The sequence below is a fragment of the Globicephala melas genome, chromosome X (genome assembly GCF_963455315.2).
Source record: "Globicephala melas chromosome X, mGloMel1.2, whole genome shotgun sequence".
Classification (NCBI taxonomy): Eukaryota; Metazoa; Chordata; class Mammalia; order Artiodactyla; family Delphinidae; genus Globicephala; species Globicephala melas.
In genome coordinates this window covers 15,042,207-15,057,604 of record NC_083335.1, presented here as the reverse complement: position 1 = coordinate 15,057,604, position 15,398 = coordinate 15,042,207, and the positions used below count along the sequence as shown (strand labels likewise).

General features: G+C 38.7%; 1 protein-coding gene across 1 annotated transcript in view; it reads right to left on the bottom strand.

Annotated features, from left to right (window-relative positions):
- The window catches only part of HPRT1 (hypoxanthine phosphoribosyltransferase 1), a 32,114-nt gene extending 18,838 nt beyond the window's left edge, over window positions 1–13,276 (bottom strand). The window contains exons 1-3 of the mRNA XM_030849087.2: window positions 13,075–13,276; window positions 3,678–3,784; window positions 2,080–2,263 (exon numbers count right to left, since the gene is read on the bottom strand). Of these exons, the coding sequence (XP_030704947.1) occupies window positions 2,080–2,263; window positions 3,678–3,784; window positions 13,075–13,101 (318 nt within the window). The 5' untranslated portion in view covers window positions 13,102–13,276. The remainder of the gene's footprint in view (window positions 1–2,079; window positions 2,264–3,677; window positions 3,785–13,074) is intronic.
- Window positions 13,277–15,398: the final 2,122 nt, after the last annotated feature.

The window sequence follows — 15,398 nt, the reverse complement described above, 5'->3', positions numbered from 1 at the left end:
TGCCTGTTTTTTTATAGGCACATGTGAATATCTTCCACAACAAGCTGATGAATTATTAAATAGGGTAGAAATGTTACTTCAAATCAACAGAAAGTATATGGTTTTCCTAATTTCTATTGTTTAGTAGTAAATCTACACAGAATTTCACATAAAACAGAACAGATATTTTTTTCTCTATGTGAAAATTTACCTAAATGTTTGCTTTAATCATGTTGAATGTTCCAACGCTTTTTATCAGTTGAGGAGTTCAGCTTAACAATCCTCTAACATCTGAAACTAATAGGAAAAAAACTAGGACTTCCCTGGTGGTCCACTGATTAAGACTCCAAGCTTCCACTGCAGGGGGCACAGGTTCGATCCCTGGTTGGGGAACTAAGATCCTGCATGCCACGCAGCGTGGCCAAAAACAAACAAACAAAAAAATAAAAATAAAAAACAACAAACAGGAAAAAAACTAAAAGTAGAAAATGGAATTAAAATGTCAAAGTGTTTCTACCGCTTCAAAATTGCTCTATAACTATAAAATACTCTTAAAAATATTAAACTCCTCTCAGTTTTTTAATGAGCTTTCTTTTCAAAGAAAGAACGTTCTGCACAAGTCCCCAGAGCAATGAAGTATAAGTCATAAAGTAACAAAATTGATTTTTATGTGCACATGTGGGGGGCGGGGGGGCGGTGCTTAAGAAGACCAAACAGAGAAATCAAGCCCTGGACTGTAAGCCCATGTTTTGCCTCTAAGCAACAACATATTAAAGCCTGGGCAGCTATACTGCCTAGAATTAAATCTTAGTGTAAATCAGCAAAATAAATAACTTCTGTTGAGTAAAAATCCAAATTTTGTATTTAAGCAAGTCTTTAATTCAAGTGAGACTCTGACACGTTAAAAGGAGCTTATGAGTATGAAGTAATGTCATGATATATGAGCACAAAGGGTTTTAACAGGATAGGGAAAATGTCTATGATAATGCTTAAATGGCTGTCCAATCACCCACAGGACTGATGAAAATGGAGAAAAGGTCAAAGACTTGGGTCAAATAGATGATTAACGAAGAGAATGGAGGCTGAAAGTTAAATGTAGATAAGTGGTCTTATGCTCAATGAAAATGTAAACATAAGCCAAGTTTCTACAAAGATGCACTACAATACTGATTCATGAAAGAGCAAAGATCAGACATTTATTCTAATCCTTGAAGAAGCTAGGAAAAATCCTATTTTTAAGGAAAGGAGTAACTCTCAGGAACTACAATGACAACATACAACCAGAAAAAAAGCAACAGTATGAAGTAATAAAAATCAAACATTCACACGATCAAAGAAATTGTGGATGATGAAATTCACGAGTAAAGATGACTTGGATTTTGATTCACCACAAAGTGTCAATATTCTGAAGCATTTGAGATTGTGTGACACAGACAAAGCGACTGTGACTCAAAAGTGGTCTTTTCAATGTGCTAATGCTCTCGCTCCATACGCACTTTCTAAGAGACAACTGTTGACCCACCTTATTACTCACACCTAACTCCAAATACGACTCCCCCTCAAGTCAATCTAGCTCCAGAGAGGACATCTGCCATCAGTAAGTACAGTCAAAAGAGTATATCCCCCAAGTCCCAAGAGCAATTCCGAAAACGGGTTTTTCAAAATCCAAAACAAAACAAAACAAAAGTAAACCAAAGAACCTTTAAAATAAGTATAGGCGACTAGTTTGAAAAAGACAATATTTACTTGGATATACAGTACTAGGGAATATATTAGAAAATCTCACTCTAACCAAGTAAAATGAACATGTAAGTATAGTTTGCAGAGCTTCAAAAACATACAGGAAAACCTACAGTTGCCATGGGTTTTTTTGTTTTGTTTTGTTTTTATTTCAGCAAAACATAGTCCTTCACATCAAATTAATGTTAATTTGAATTCATATGGTTTTGTTTTTATCTATTATGTAGATCAATTTTGGTTCTTTAGTTGTATAAGTTATAAGCTAATGGAATTTATATATAACCAGCTAAAGCTCATACATATAGGATACATATAATAAAAATGCCACGTTTATTTTAAACATGCATTAAATATACTTACACAGTAGCTCTTCAGTCTGATAAAATCTACAGTCATAGGTATAGATCTATCACTATTTCTGTTCAGTGCTTTGATGTAATCCAGCAGGTCAGCAAAGAATTTATAGCCCCCCTTGAGCACACAGAGGGCCACGATGTGATGGCCTCCCATCTCCTTCATCACATCTCGAGCCAGCCGTTCAGTCCTACAGAAATAAAATCAAGAATTTAATAGAAATTAAATTATATTATAAAAGGAACATTTAAACTTTACAACAAACATCCCTTAAAGATTAAACTTCGAATTCCCTGGCAGTCCAGTCGTTAGGACTCGGCACTTTCAGTGCCGTGGCCCTAGGTTCGATCCCTGGTCTGGGAAACTCAGATCCCGAAAGCTGCGAGGCTCAGCCAAGCATTAAAAAAAAAAAAAAAAAAAAAAGATTAAACTTCAACAAAACACATCCTTTGCCCCCATGAAGTATAATATCCTTGCTCATAAAGTGAAGATAAAAATTTCAAAAACCTTCCAAATCCAAGTGTACTGTTACATCTATCATAAATTTTAAAAACGCAAATTAAAATAAGATACAATTTTCACCTATCAAACCAGCAAATTCCAATAATACAATATTAGAAGAGATTGTAAGGAAAGAGCACTCTCATATACCATTGGGAGTATAAATTAATATAAACTTTTTGGAGGATAATTTGGCAGTATCAAAACATTCAATAAACACCTTCCCCTTGTCACAAAATTTCCCCGTGGATAAATTTGAGCAACTGCCCAAACATCTATAAAACGATGTTCCCTTCTAGTATGATCTGCAAAAGCAAAATAATGGAGACATCTTGCACCTAATCAATAAGGAACTGGTTATATCAATTATGGTACAGCCAGAAAATGGAATGCCATGCAACCTTTAAAATATATGAGATAGTTCTGGATGTATTAATATGAAAAAATGCCCAATAAATTTTAGACCTATATGATAGTAATACCCATGTGTTAAAATATATAGTATATGTACATGGCCAATGTATAGGGAGGAAATGTGTACAGCAGGCTCAGAGAACTTCACTCTTCTTGTTTAAGCCTCTATAGTTAGAATATTTTAGAATTCTAGAATATAGCTATATTAGAATAGAGTTATAATATTGATATTATAATTTTAAAATAAAAAACAACAGCCAGACACACAAGGCAAGCATTTAAATAACAAGTAAAGTTTTTCACTGCAATTCATTTAACAGGAAATTTTCAAGCTAGACGTGCATAATCATCAAAATCTGACCTTGTCTTCCCGTGATTCAGCCCCAGTCCATTACCCTGTTCAGGGTTGAGAAATCAGACTTTGTGCCTAGAGTTCATTCTTCCAATCTCCCTTCAATATTTACTTTATTCTACTCCCTACAGATTCCCAGTATACCATGACTTATACTGGGTAATTAGTAAGCTCTCCCTTCCTCCCTTTTTTGTCAAGAGGGCTTTTAAAACAGAAAGCATCTATTATGTGACAAGCTGGTCTAGTTCATGTTCAAACATCAACTACTTAAAACAGTTGCTGACACTTGAAATTAATATAAGAAAAAAACAAAATTTCAATTTAAGATCGTACTAACCTGTCCATAATTAGTCCATGAGGAATAAACACCTTTTCCAAATCCTCAGCATAATGATTAGGTATACAAAATAAATCTAGGTCATAACCTGGTTCATCATCACTAATCTGAAAGAGAAATATGGCTGTTTTCAGTGAGAGCATTTCATGATACAAACACTTGATTGGATTTAGACGTTTAGAACCCTTAGCCTATCACAGAAATTTAGGTATGATATCAAGAACTTTCTGTAATTTCGTAGGTATGATAATGAATTACAGTTATATAAGAAATCAACCACATGTTTTAGAGATGAATAGTTAAGATTACAGAAGTAAAATGACATGAAATTTTCTTTAGTTCAGCAGAGTAAAAGAAAAACTTTAAAGAGCTAAGACAAATGTGGCAAAATCTTGACAATATTATAAACGCGTGATGAGTATATGGGGATCCATTACATTATTCTCCCGACTTTTGCAAATGTTTGAAAATTTAGTAAAAAATGCTTAATACAGTATAGTCTAGCAAGTTAAAATATTACAGTGAGCAAGAAAAACTGCTGTTCCCCACCTCAAACCCAAAGAGTCTCTCTCATCTCACAGTAGGAAAAAAAAATCACCAAAAAAGCTAAGTGATTCCTTAAAAATCCAAACTTCTAGAAGTCTGAGATTGTTATAATCAACTCATGAGGTGCCTTCATAATAGATACTCTAAGATTGTTTGAGTAGGACCACATATTGGTCGTCTTGATATGTCCAGTCCTTATAATGCAAAATGTTTAATAACACTGATGATGAGGTACCTGTGGTGGTAAAATGTACTATGATTACAGTTTTATAATTATATAATGGGCCTGTAAACACAGAAAAATGTAACAAAATCATAAAAAACTTTTGTCTTGCGGAGGGGAGTTACAGCGATTTTATTTAACTCTTTATACTATATATCCCAAATTTTCTTCAGTGAGTACATATTGCTTTTTAAAAATATCAAGTCTTTCTTATAAATTATTTGTGGTAGTATGTGTTTTTATATACATATGTGAAAAGTATGGGGAAATTTTATGATATATTAAAACCAAATCTACAAACAAAAAAATTTTAATACAAAAAGTTAAAAAAAGAGGAGAGAGAGGGAGAGAGGAAGAAAGAAAGGGTGGGTATGGAAGAATATACCAAACAATAGTCAACTGTAAGAAGTGGGGACCTGCCACTTTCTACACTTTGACTTCTTTTTTTTTCCCCACTGCCAATTTCACTTTTTAAAAAAATTATAGTTGATTTATAATTCCCACTCAGCATTATATTTAAAGCTTATTCAAAGACACAAACCACAATTATAATACTGTCTCACATGACATTCAAGACTAAGTATCTTCCAAATCACATTCAAGAAGCTGATGACATGAACTCTGGCAGTTTGCAAGAAATACTGGTCAAACCATAATTAAATCTCACTGCATCAGTTAATATCTATTGAGTACCTCCTCCTTCGGTCAGCACTGTATTAGGTGCTTAAGGACAAGTAGCTTGGTTTTCAATAAATTTCTAAAATATATACTTAAGATACATTTATTATTCACAGAATTGATAATTATATTCTAAGAAATTTGAGGTTCACATCATCTCTCTTTCAGTCCCAAGAGCTCTGAGTTTTCCAGACTTCGGTGGAATTTCAAGTACCGTCATGTCAGACTGGTAGTAGCTGTGCACCGCTTCTGCTTGGAGCACGTGGCCAGGAGCCTGGCAGTGACTCAGGCAGGTGGACTGGGACATGCCCACAGGTAAGCTCCAGCAGCACATAGTGCACAGGCACTCGCTCGGCACGAGGTGTGAAGTCAATATTGATTTGTTTTTTTAAAAACATGTATTACTTTCATATGCAGGAAAAAAATCCTATTTTGAGGGGCAAAAGATTATGCCAGGTCCTCTAAGGTGAAGTACTAATGTATCTGCTAAACATTGTCATCAGGCTTGTTTCAGAAGACATTTACTATAAAAAGAATAGGAGTATGGAGGTTCCTTAAAAAACTAAAATAGAGCTATCATACAACCCAGCAATCCCACTACTGGGCATATACCCTGAGAAAACCATAATTCAAAAAGAGTCATGTACCACAATGTTCACTGCAGCTCTATTTACAATAGCCAGGACATGGAAGCAACTTAAGTGTGCATCGACAGATGAATGGATAAAGAAGATGTGGCACATATATACAATGGAATATTACTCAGCCATAAAAGAAATGAAATTGAGTTATTTGTAGTGAGGTGGATGGACCTAGAGACTGTCATACAGAGTAAAGTAAGTCAGAAAGAGAAAGACAAATACCGTATACTAACACATATATATGGAATCTAAAAAAAAAAAAATGGTTCTGAACCTAAGGGCAGGACAGGAATAAAGACACAAATGTAGAGAATGGACTTGAGGACACGGGTGGGGGAAGGGTAAGCTGGGACGAAGTGAGAGAGTGGCATGGACATATCTACACTACCAAATGTAAAATAGATAGCTAGTGAGAAGCAGCCGCATAGCACAGGGAGATCAGCTCGGTACTTTGTGACCACCTAGAGGGGTGGGATGGGGGGGTGGGAGGGAGGCGCAAGAGGGAGGAGATATGGGGATATATGTATATGTATAGCTGATTCACTTTGTTATAAAGCAGAAACTAACACACTACTGTAAAGCAATTATACTCCAATAAAGATGTTAAAAAAAAAAGAATGGGACTAGGACATTTGTGTCATCTACAAGAGTATTTCAAGCAAGCATTACTTTTATAATGCTTCATAACAAGCAAGCATTACTTTTCTAAATTTTATAAACTGAAATTTAGTTAAAAGTTCTGGGAAAAGAAGAGCTAGACCTTGCTAGATGCTACAAGAGGACAAACATTGATATCAGGCTCATCAGAACAGATCTGCTATTACCTGACAAGAATGAAAACGTACCATTTCATAGTGCTTTTAAAGTCAAGATCCGGAGCACCAAAATGGCTTCCCTGAGACTTACTCACCCCTTCCTCCCAGTTACTCACTGCTTCTGCCATAAGCATAAACCAGGACCCACCCAGGACTCTTTGAAACATGCAACACTTATAAAGCCTACTGGTTCTGTGAAAATGGCTCAGTGCCTGGCTATGGGTTTTGCAGGCAGCCTAAGAACTTCAAGAGTCTTGTTTGTCTCAATCAAAGCCAATGTGAATTCTGCCCAGAGTTCATCCCAAACATGCAGTTTAACACAGACAGACCAGCACAGATGTACCCCCCCCAAATAGGAATTCTCTCTCTGTCAACACGCCAAATTAATTTCCAATTCAGGGACTTCCCTGGCGGTCCAGTGGTTAGGACTCTGCGCTTTCACTGCTGAGGGCCCCGGTTGGGGAACTAAGATTCCACAAGCTGTGTAGCGTGGCAAAAAAATGTTTTTTAATTAAAAAAATTCTTTTTTCCAATTCAAAAGGTTTTATTTTCAATCAATACTATTAGATTTACATATCACATTCAGGGTAAAAGGGTTGATATGTTATTTCAAGATTAAAAAAACATGTCAATATAACTCTTCCCAAAAGGCAAAAATAAGAATTCATAAAACCTGTATCACTTGAGGTACTTTAGGCATAAGTTCACAACTTTGTTATAATTCACTATAAATACATGGGGTGTATTTATGGGGGTCCTAATTTAAGAAACATATGATTTGGCCATGCGTAGATAATTGTCAGAACTGGGCAAGGACTACATGAGGGTTCATTATACTAATATGTGTACCTGTGTATGTTTCAAATAAAGTTAAACAGGAAGCAATTTATTTAAATGATAACAAGGCACCAACATCACTTTTTCTCAATTTTACATTAATGAAAAATCCAAGTTTTAAAAATTCATATTTAATGTTCAAATATGTATTAGAATAGTAATTTTTAAATGGTGAGGACCTTATTCAGGACCTGTAATTCTTATCACCAACACTCACTCAAATATTTATTGAGTACCTACTATGTTGTACATACTAGAGAGGATTAGATAAATTTGACACAACTACCCTCAAAGAGCTTACAGTGTAGTAGAAGATATGACATATACATGAAAAACCATAAGACAGTGTGAAACTATTTTAAAAATACAGAAAAAGTATTATGGGAGTTTAGGAGGGTACTCAAACTCTCAGAAGCCTTGCTTGCACCTAGACCACTGACAATAAGAAATAACAGAAGATATAATTCAATAGACAGGAATTTGTTTTAATCATCCCAAGCACCAAAGCTTCATATTAAACAGGGCTAATAATCTCAATCTCTAGAAGAGCTAGAGAGAAATATACTTGGTGGCCTTTAATCTTATCAGCCCTTATTTGTTCCATCTGATATTGGTTAATATCTGGTATTAATTAACCCCATCTAACATGGATTAGTTAACAATCCAGTGGGTACTCTGATAGGAAGGGATTGCAATATGTTTAATTATATAAAAATGCATCCAGCACCCACCTTGATTAAGGTACTATGCAATAGATTTTGTAGGGGGATACAAAGATGATTATAAATTTAGAGCCTTCAAAGAGCATATAATCTAATGGAAAAGACATATACACATATAACTAACTATACAGCACATTAAAGCTTATAATCTGTACCAAATCTAACTTCAGAAGCCCACAAACGTGTGATTATCAAAAGCGGTTATACACACTAAAGATAAACATGGAACCCAAGGTCAGCCAGCACCAATGACTCCCTCCTAAAGCAATATCAAGCTTAAAGTAGTCAATATATTCTGTTGCCTAGGATATAAACTGAGTAAATTAGACTGGTATGTCTCTGATACTGAATTAGCACAGCCTTCTAAATCAACTAGGCAATAGCAATGCCCAACTTTGTATATGAGTATAAATCACATCTGTTTTATTATTTGTGACTTGGTGTTGCATGTCTAAGCACGTGGTTATTACCAACACCTTCTAAAAGAACTGCATTAGTCTGCCACAACAAAATACTGTAGACCGGGTGGCTTAAACAACAGTAATTTATTCCCCACAGTTCTTTAGGCTGGGAAGTCCAAGACCAAGGGGCCAGCAAAGTAGGTTTCATTCTGACATCTCTTCTCTTGGCTTGTAGGCAGCCATCTTCTCCTAGCTATCTGTGTGCTGAGCGCTGGGGCTGGAAACTCTCCGGTGTCTTTCTTAAAAGACCAGGGCCCCACCCTCATGACCGTACCTAATCCTAATTACCTTCCAAAGGCCCCATCTCCAAATACCATCACATTGGGGGTTAGAGCTTCAACATATGAACTTAACATAAAATGGCTAAAGATCGCAAAGAAGGTCCTGGATGGCTTTGGGGAGGGCCCAACCCCAAAATATTTGGGGGAGAGCCCTGGAGGGGCTGGAAGTGGTAAACAAATGAAATGTGGTTTCTCTGCAGATCCACCTTTCCTACTCTGATTTCCAGTTCAGCCAGAAATGGCCAAAGGATAGGTTATTAATAGCTCTCAGTTACTTACCATTTACCCAGACAGTTCAGAAATCTGACTGCATCTCCTCAGAGCTTTAAAACATAGCTCTCAAATTCTAACCTATCTGTAATATACTTGTTAATGGTAAAATCTACAAGGCACTTTTATTAATATGAAAGATTATTGAAAATGTAACATTACTATCTTTTGTCTATTTGCTATCATAAATTACCAAAATAATTTTATTTTTCAGTAAAACTGAAGCCACAAATTCTTAATAATTATGTGTCACATCGATAATAATGGTTTCCATACATGAAAAATTTTGTGGTTTACACATGTCTAATTACAGAGATATACTATCTAAAATTACAGTAAGCATGGAAATTAACTCGAGCTAAGACAACACATGCAACATCAATTCATCATCTGTGAGCAGGATTGCTTAAGCCTGTTTGTGGTCAAAAAATGACAATGTTCCTGGGTCCAAACAAGACTAAATGGAAGTGAGGAAGCGAGTCTTTAAAAATATGAATTAAAAGATGTACAGTAATAGATAAAATACATTTTATTTTATTCCTAGTAACCAACAATAATTCCAAGCTTCTAGAATAGGCAGAAATGGCTAGGTGGCATATTTTTACCTTTTATATTCAGACACTTTAAAATTCTCAGAAAAACCCAAAGCAGATGTGTCATCCCCTTGGGATAATTTGTAATAACTCAGGATATCATAAGACCAAAATTATGAACTACTGATGCATTTATCCCTAAATGTGAAAAGAATTAAAAGGTTTACAAGAATCTAAGGGTTACAAGAATTAAAATCAGCATTCTATTCAACTCAGGGATAAATTATTACCTGCTTCTACGTAAGCGGGCCCATAACTACTATCTAATACTATCATCTTTCCTTTCCAGTGTGCACAGTGGAATAACAGGCATGTTAATTCTGGGCAAAACATAAATGCCTATCAATTATCAGAAGCACAGTGCTGAAGATAGTAGTTTCATAGCAATCTGAAGTGTTTGTTTGAATTCTTATTAGTAGCAAGTTATTCTAAATGTTTGTTAGTAATTTGGTAGCCACTGGTGGAAAATAACAATCCAGTCTCAATATTAACGATGGTGGTTGACACTTTTATAGCATATAAATCTTATCAATGCACACAATATACAATTACAGATAGGAAGAAGAGCACACTAGCACATCTTTATCATCTCTTCACAGGGGAAAAGAATGACATGGCCCAGTTACTGCCTCGTGAACTACAGAAATCTAAAAGAGAACTTCAAGACCCCTCTTCTCTGCTGATCTGGTTGGTCCTTTTGTCTTTTTCCTACCTCCTGCCTATGGACTTTCTGTGACACCTAGATACAAAAAATGGACAGAAAACAATTAAGATGAATCTACAGTATGCATGTCACGTTAATCAATTTGTAGAATGAAACCCCCAAACTCAACTGCTCCATTTTTTGGTGGTCACCAAGAATAATTTTGGTCTACATTGTCAGTCTAAACCCTGATAACAATGATAGGGTTGTGGACCAAAAAAATGCACTATTTTATCAATTCTGTGAAAATTATTAGCCGGGTAAGATTTAAGTCCAGTTAATAAGGGTTACATTTCTAGCACTACCATCCTGAAATTTAGAAGATATTTTATCCACATAATGTGTATCTGATGTTTCACAATAACTTGCAAACATTCAGAAGCTTGTTCTTTGTTCAAGTGTGTCCAAGTTTACCCTGGAAGTTTAGAGAGATAGTTACAAGTAGCATGGGTCATATCAGGCAGATCTGCAGGTCAATTTCATCTAAGTGATACTGGGCAAGTTATCAATAGTTCACCAATCTGTGCCTCCAAGGTCATCCTAGTGTTTATCTCTCTCCCTCCTATTATGTATCTTTAGGGCAGTTATATTAGATAATGTTGCAAAATATTTACTTCAATGCCTAAAGCATAATAAGTACTAAATAAATATCTACTACTGTCACTATGAACCTAAAAGTGGAGAGGTTAAGAGCAGACTCTGGGGCCAGATAGCTTAGATTCAAATCCTAGTATTGCTGGGTAATCTTGGGAAAGTTACTTAACCTCTCTGAGCCACATAAATTTTTTAAATAAATATCAAACCAGTTAATATGTGTAAAGGGCTTAGTAACCAGCATACAGTAAGCACTATTTAAGTGTCCGTCACTGCTAACATGAAGACAATTTCTGGGAAGGAAATTAAAAAAGGAACAGGAATTTGCAAACCGAAAACACAATCAATATCTTGATGCTCAAACAAAACTAACAGCCAGTTCTAGCAAAAATAATTCACTATATGCTGGTGCAGCCATTGGACCCCAAAGCTTAAAAGCATCTAACTTCCTCAGCAACTGAATAAAAACAGTTGAGTACCTACTATTAGCATAACATTTAAGTGTATGGGCCCTCCTTGAGAGAGACCTAGGTTTGAGTCTGAGCTCCTCTTAATAACTGTGTGACACTGGGTATGTTACGTTAAGAGGTTAAGTTACTTAACCTCTCACTGAGGCTTCAAGGATTCCTCATCTGTAAAACGATAATCATACTTTTGTTAGAGGGTTGTTTTGAGGACTAAACAGGACTATGTAGGTAAACACATCGATAGATATTATTACTATTCCCAGTCAGGAACCACGCAAAGGTTGTTCATTCACAAAGACCGGCTATCCTTTCAATAACACCATGAGGTAGTTAGCACCTCAGTTATACATAAGACACTTAAATCCAGAAAGCTAGTTACCCAAGGCTACACTGCTAGTAAATAACCCACGCAAGCAGGATCCCAGGCCAGACTCCATTAAGAGCACTACTCTTTACCTTAAGTCACAATGCCTAATATGAACTAGAACCCTTCCCTTTTTAGGGCTCAAGTGGTTAATTATTTAATGTATTCATCCAACAGACCATCACTGAGAATTTCTTGCATTCCAGGCACTGTACTACGCGCTGGGGTTACAGCGGTGCTTCCTGCCCTTATAAAGTTTATGTTTTTGTGGGAGAGACAATCAACAGGTAATAAGGTAACTGCTAAAATAATAATAATAATAGTAATAATGCAGGCTAAGGCATTTAACTATTGAGAGAGGGTTGGCTATTTTAGCAAGCGTGATCAAAACGGGAGGGTAAGGGGAGGGAGCAGCTGGGCTTGTTCGAGAAACAAGGAAAAGAACCAATGAGGCTGGAGACAGGATACCAAAGACGGATTACGGTGCCAATGCCCTTGAAGGTAAGGACCAGATTCGCATTTTTTGTCCCCTGCAGCATCAAAGAGCATAGGATCCGGATTCAAGCAGATCTGATTACGAGGCCTGGCTACCTCTGGGCCGTGGGAAAGCTACCTAATATCGGCTAACTACTTTCTACGTGTGTAAAAAGGTAGGCATGGTTACCGCTGCCAAGGCTGCCGTGAGGATGCAATGAGGCAATGCGCATTCCCACAAATAATCATTACAATGTCTGCAAAACTAGATTAAAATACCAGTCCCCGCATGCCTCCCATGTGGTCGTTTCCGTGCTCCTGGTCCCTCTCATGGAGCTGCCCCGAGGACCTCACCCACACACCGCAAATCGACAGGGAAGAGCCCCTCCTAAGAAAGCTCCCACCCTCACCCCGCCAGATCATTCCCGAACTGGCCCACGGCCCCTCCCCATAGCACGCTCGCAAGCGGCACATGTCAACCAAAACGCCATTTCCACCCTCTCCTCCCACACGCAGCCCTCCTTCCCGGGGCTCTCCTGAGGCGGCCACCCCCACCTCACCGTTCCATCCCCCCAACCGCCCGGGTGTGACGCGCGGCCGAACCAGGAGGCTGCGGCCGCCCCCGCCCCCCGGCCCCGGGCCACGCCGACCCGAGCCCGCACTGCGGCCCCGCGTCTCAGGGAACGGCCGCCGCCGCCGCCACGGGCCTGGCGGGCCAGGCTGCTCACCACGACGCTGGGGCTGCGGGTCGCCATAACGGAGCCGGCTGGTGCGCGGGCTGAGGGCAGTCTGAGGAGGAGGAAGCCGGTGGCGGGGCCGAGAAGAAGGCGGAGGCGCGGCAGGAGGCGGCGCCGCGCGGGAAAGCAGAGTAGTCCGCCCGAGCGCTCCTCGCCGCCGCCGCCGCCGCCGCTAAGAGCTGAGGCGCAGCAGGCCCCGCCCCCGCTCCGCCCCGAGGCCCCGCCCATAACGGCTGCGCGCTCCCCGCGCCCCTCCGTGGGAGCCTGCGGCTTTCCACGCTCCCGAGGTGGCCGTGGGAATTTTCTTCCCAAAGAAGCGGAGACTCCCGCGCAGCCTCTCTTCCTCTTTCCCTCAGTCTCTCATCCAGAAGGCTCCCAAATTCCCAGACCTGCCACCGCCCTCCTTTCTTCCCAGTGGCCCTAAACTGGGCGCCGGCTCTTCAGGTTCCTTGGACTGCATTGCGGCTTCCATTTTTCCTGACTCGTAGCCGGATTCTAACAAAAATCTTTAACTGGATATAAGAGTTGAGACCTAGAGCCCTAGAGTCAGCCCGATAAGAGTACAAATGTGAGGGGAACCCTTAACTGTTCTGTGACCTTGTGCGAATCAGGCTCACTGAGCCTCTCTTTTTCGTCTCAGTAAAATGGGGATATTATTAACAAGGATCGTTGAGGATTAAGGAAGATGATGTGTACGTATATGGTGTGTGCATATGTATATCTATCTATATATATATGGTACAGCACTTAGGACAGTGCACAATCAGTAAATGGGAACTATCACCTTTGCTGATCTATATTCTTTGCCACCACAATTCCCGATACGGAAATGGGTGAAAAAATCTTCCCCGACTCTCCAATAGGTCGAGTAAGCAAATAAGAGTTGTTCCATTCCTAACGTGCTCATCTGTGTAGCTCCAGCACCCACCCACCACAGTGCCCAGCACAAAGTTGGTGGCCTCCATTAAGGCCACTGAGGGAAATGTGATGGTAGGTGACTTGTGAAACGGGGTAAGTCATTGAACTCGGAGCTTCAGTCTCTTTCTCTAAAAAATAGTGCTGCTATGAACTTTTTTGTTTTTTTACGTATCTTTTGGTGAACATGAGTGTATTTCCATTGGGTATATAGACTTTGAAGTTCGTATTAGCACATTTTATTACTTATTCTTTTAACAATCATTGTTTCACTGGGAAATTAATTCAGAGAACTTTCGGTTATACATTTGGCCCCTGACACAAATGGACTCAGCCACCCACACTGGTTTCTAAATTAGATACCAACACTTCAGAACCCTTCCAGCTTGCTTCTGGCTTGCAGTTTCTTTCTCCAGCCCCTATGGTACCACATACTCCTGTATTTTAACAGAGATTTGAAATAAATGGTGAAAGCCCAGTGACTTTAAAGACAAAGAAACAGTCATTATTTCAACCCTGTCATTCTAGGTGACAACTTGGAGCTTTTACTTGTGTTTAAAATTTAAAACAGCAAACAAAGTGCAGCCTACAAGACGTAATCCTTTTGTTTGGTAAGTGAAAATCTGGTTAATGTATGAAATATTTTACTGAATTTGGACAATGTATTTAAAATTGAAATGTATTCTTTTAAATTTTTAATTGTTTCAAAACTAAAGATGAAATCAAGAAAATAATGGTTTTTACTATTACAGAAAATAATTTTGTCAGACAAAATAATTTTCTCGTATAATTTTGTCATTCTGGGTGTCAAATATGCTATGTATGCCACCGATCTTTACTAGAATATCTGCATGAAGGAAGAAATAAGGAAAGCATGGGTATAACCCAAGATTCCCCTGCCCCACTCCTGACTTTCCAGAACAGTTTTGTAATCCACTTATGTGGACATAATGAGGAATTATTTCTGTACCACAACCAATTCTGAGTATATTTCTGCTCCACACATTACCATGGTGCTGTGGTCCACCAAAATTTGTATTTCTATTAAAAAAAATTATCACTGCAACAATACTTATCCTAGGGCTTCCCTGGTGGTGCCGTGGTTAAGAATCCACCTGCCAATGCAGGGGACACAGGTTTGATCCCTGATCCGGGAAGATCCCACATGCCACAGAGCAGCTAAGCCCGTGCACCACAACTACTGAGCCTGCGCTCTAGAGCCCATGAGCCACAACTACTGAAGCCTGTGCACCTAGAGCCCGTGCTCCACAAGGAGAAGCCACTGCAATGAGAAGCCCGCACGCCGCAACAAAGAGTAGCCCCCACTCACTGCAACTAGAGAAGGCCCGTGTACAGCAGTGAAGACCCAATGCAGCCAAAAATAAAAATAAATAAATTTA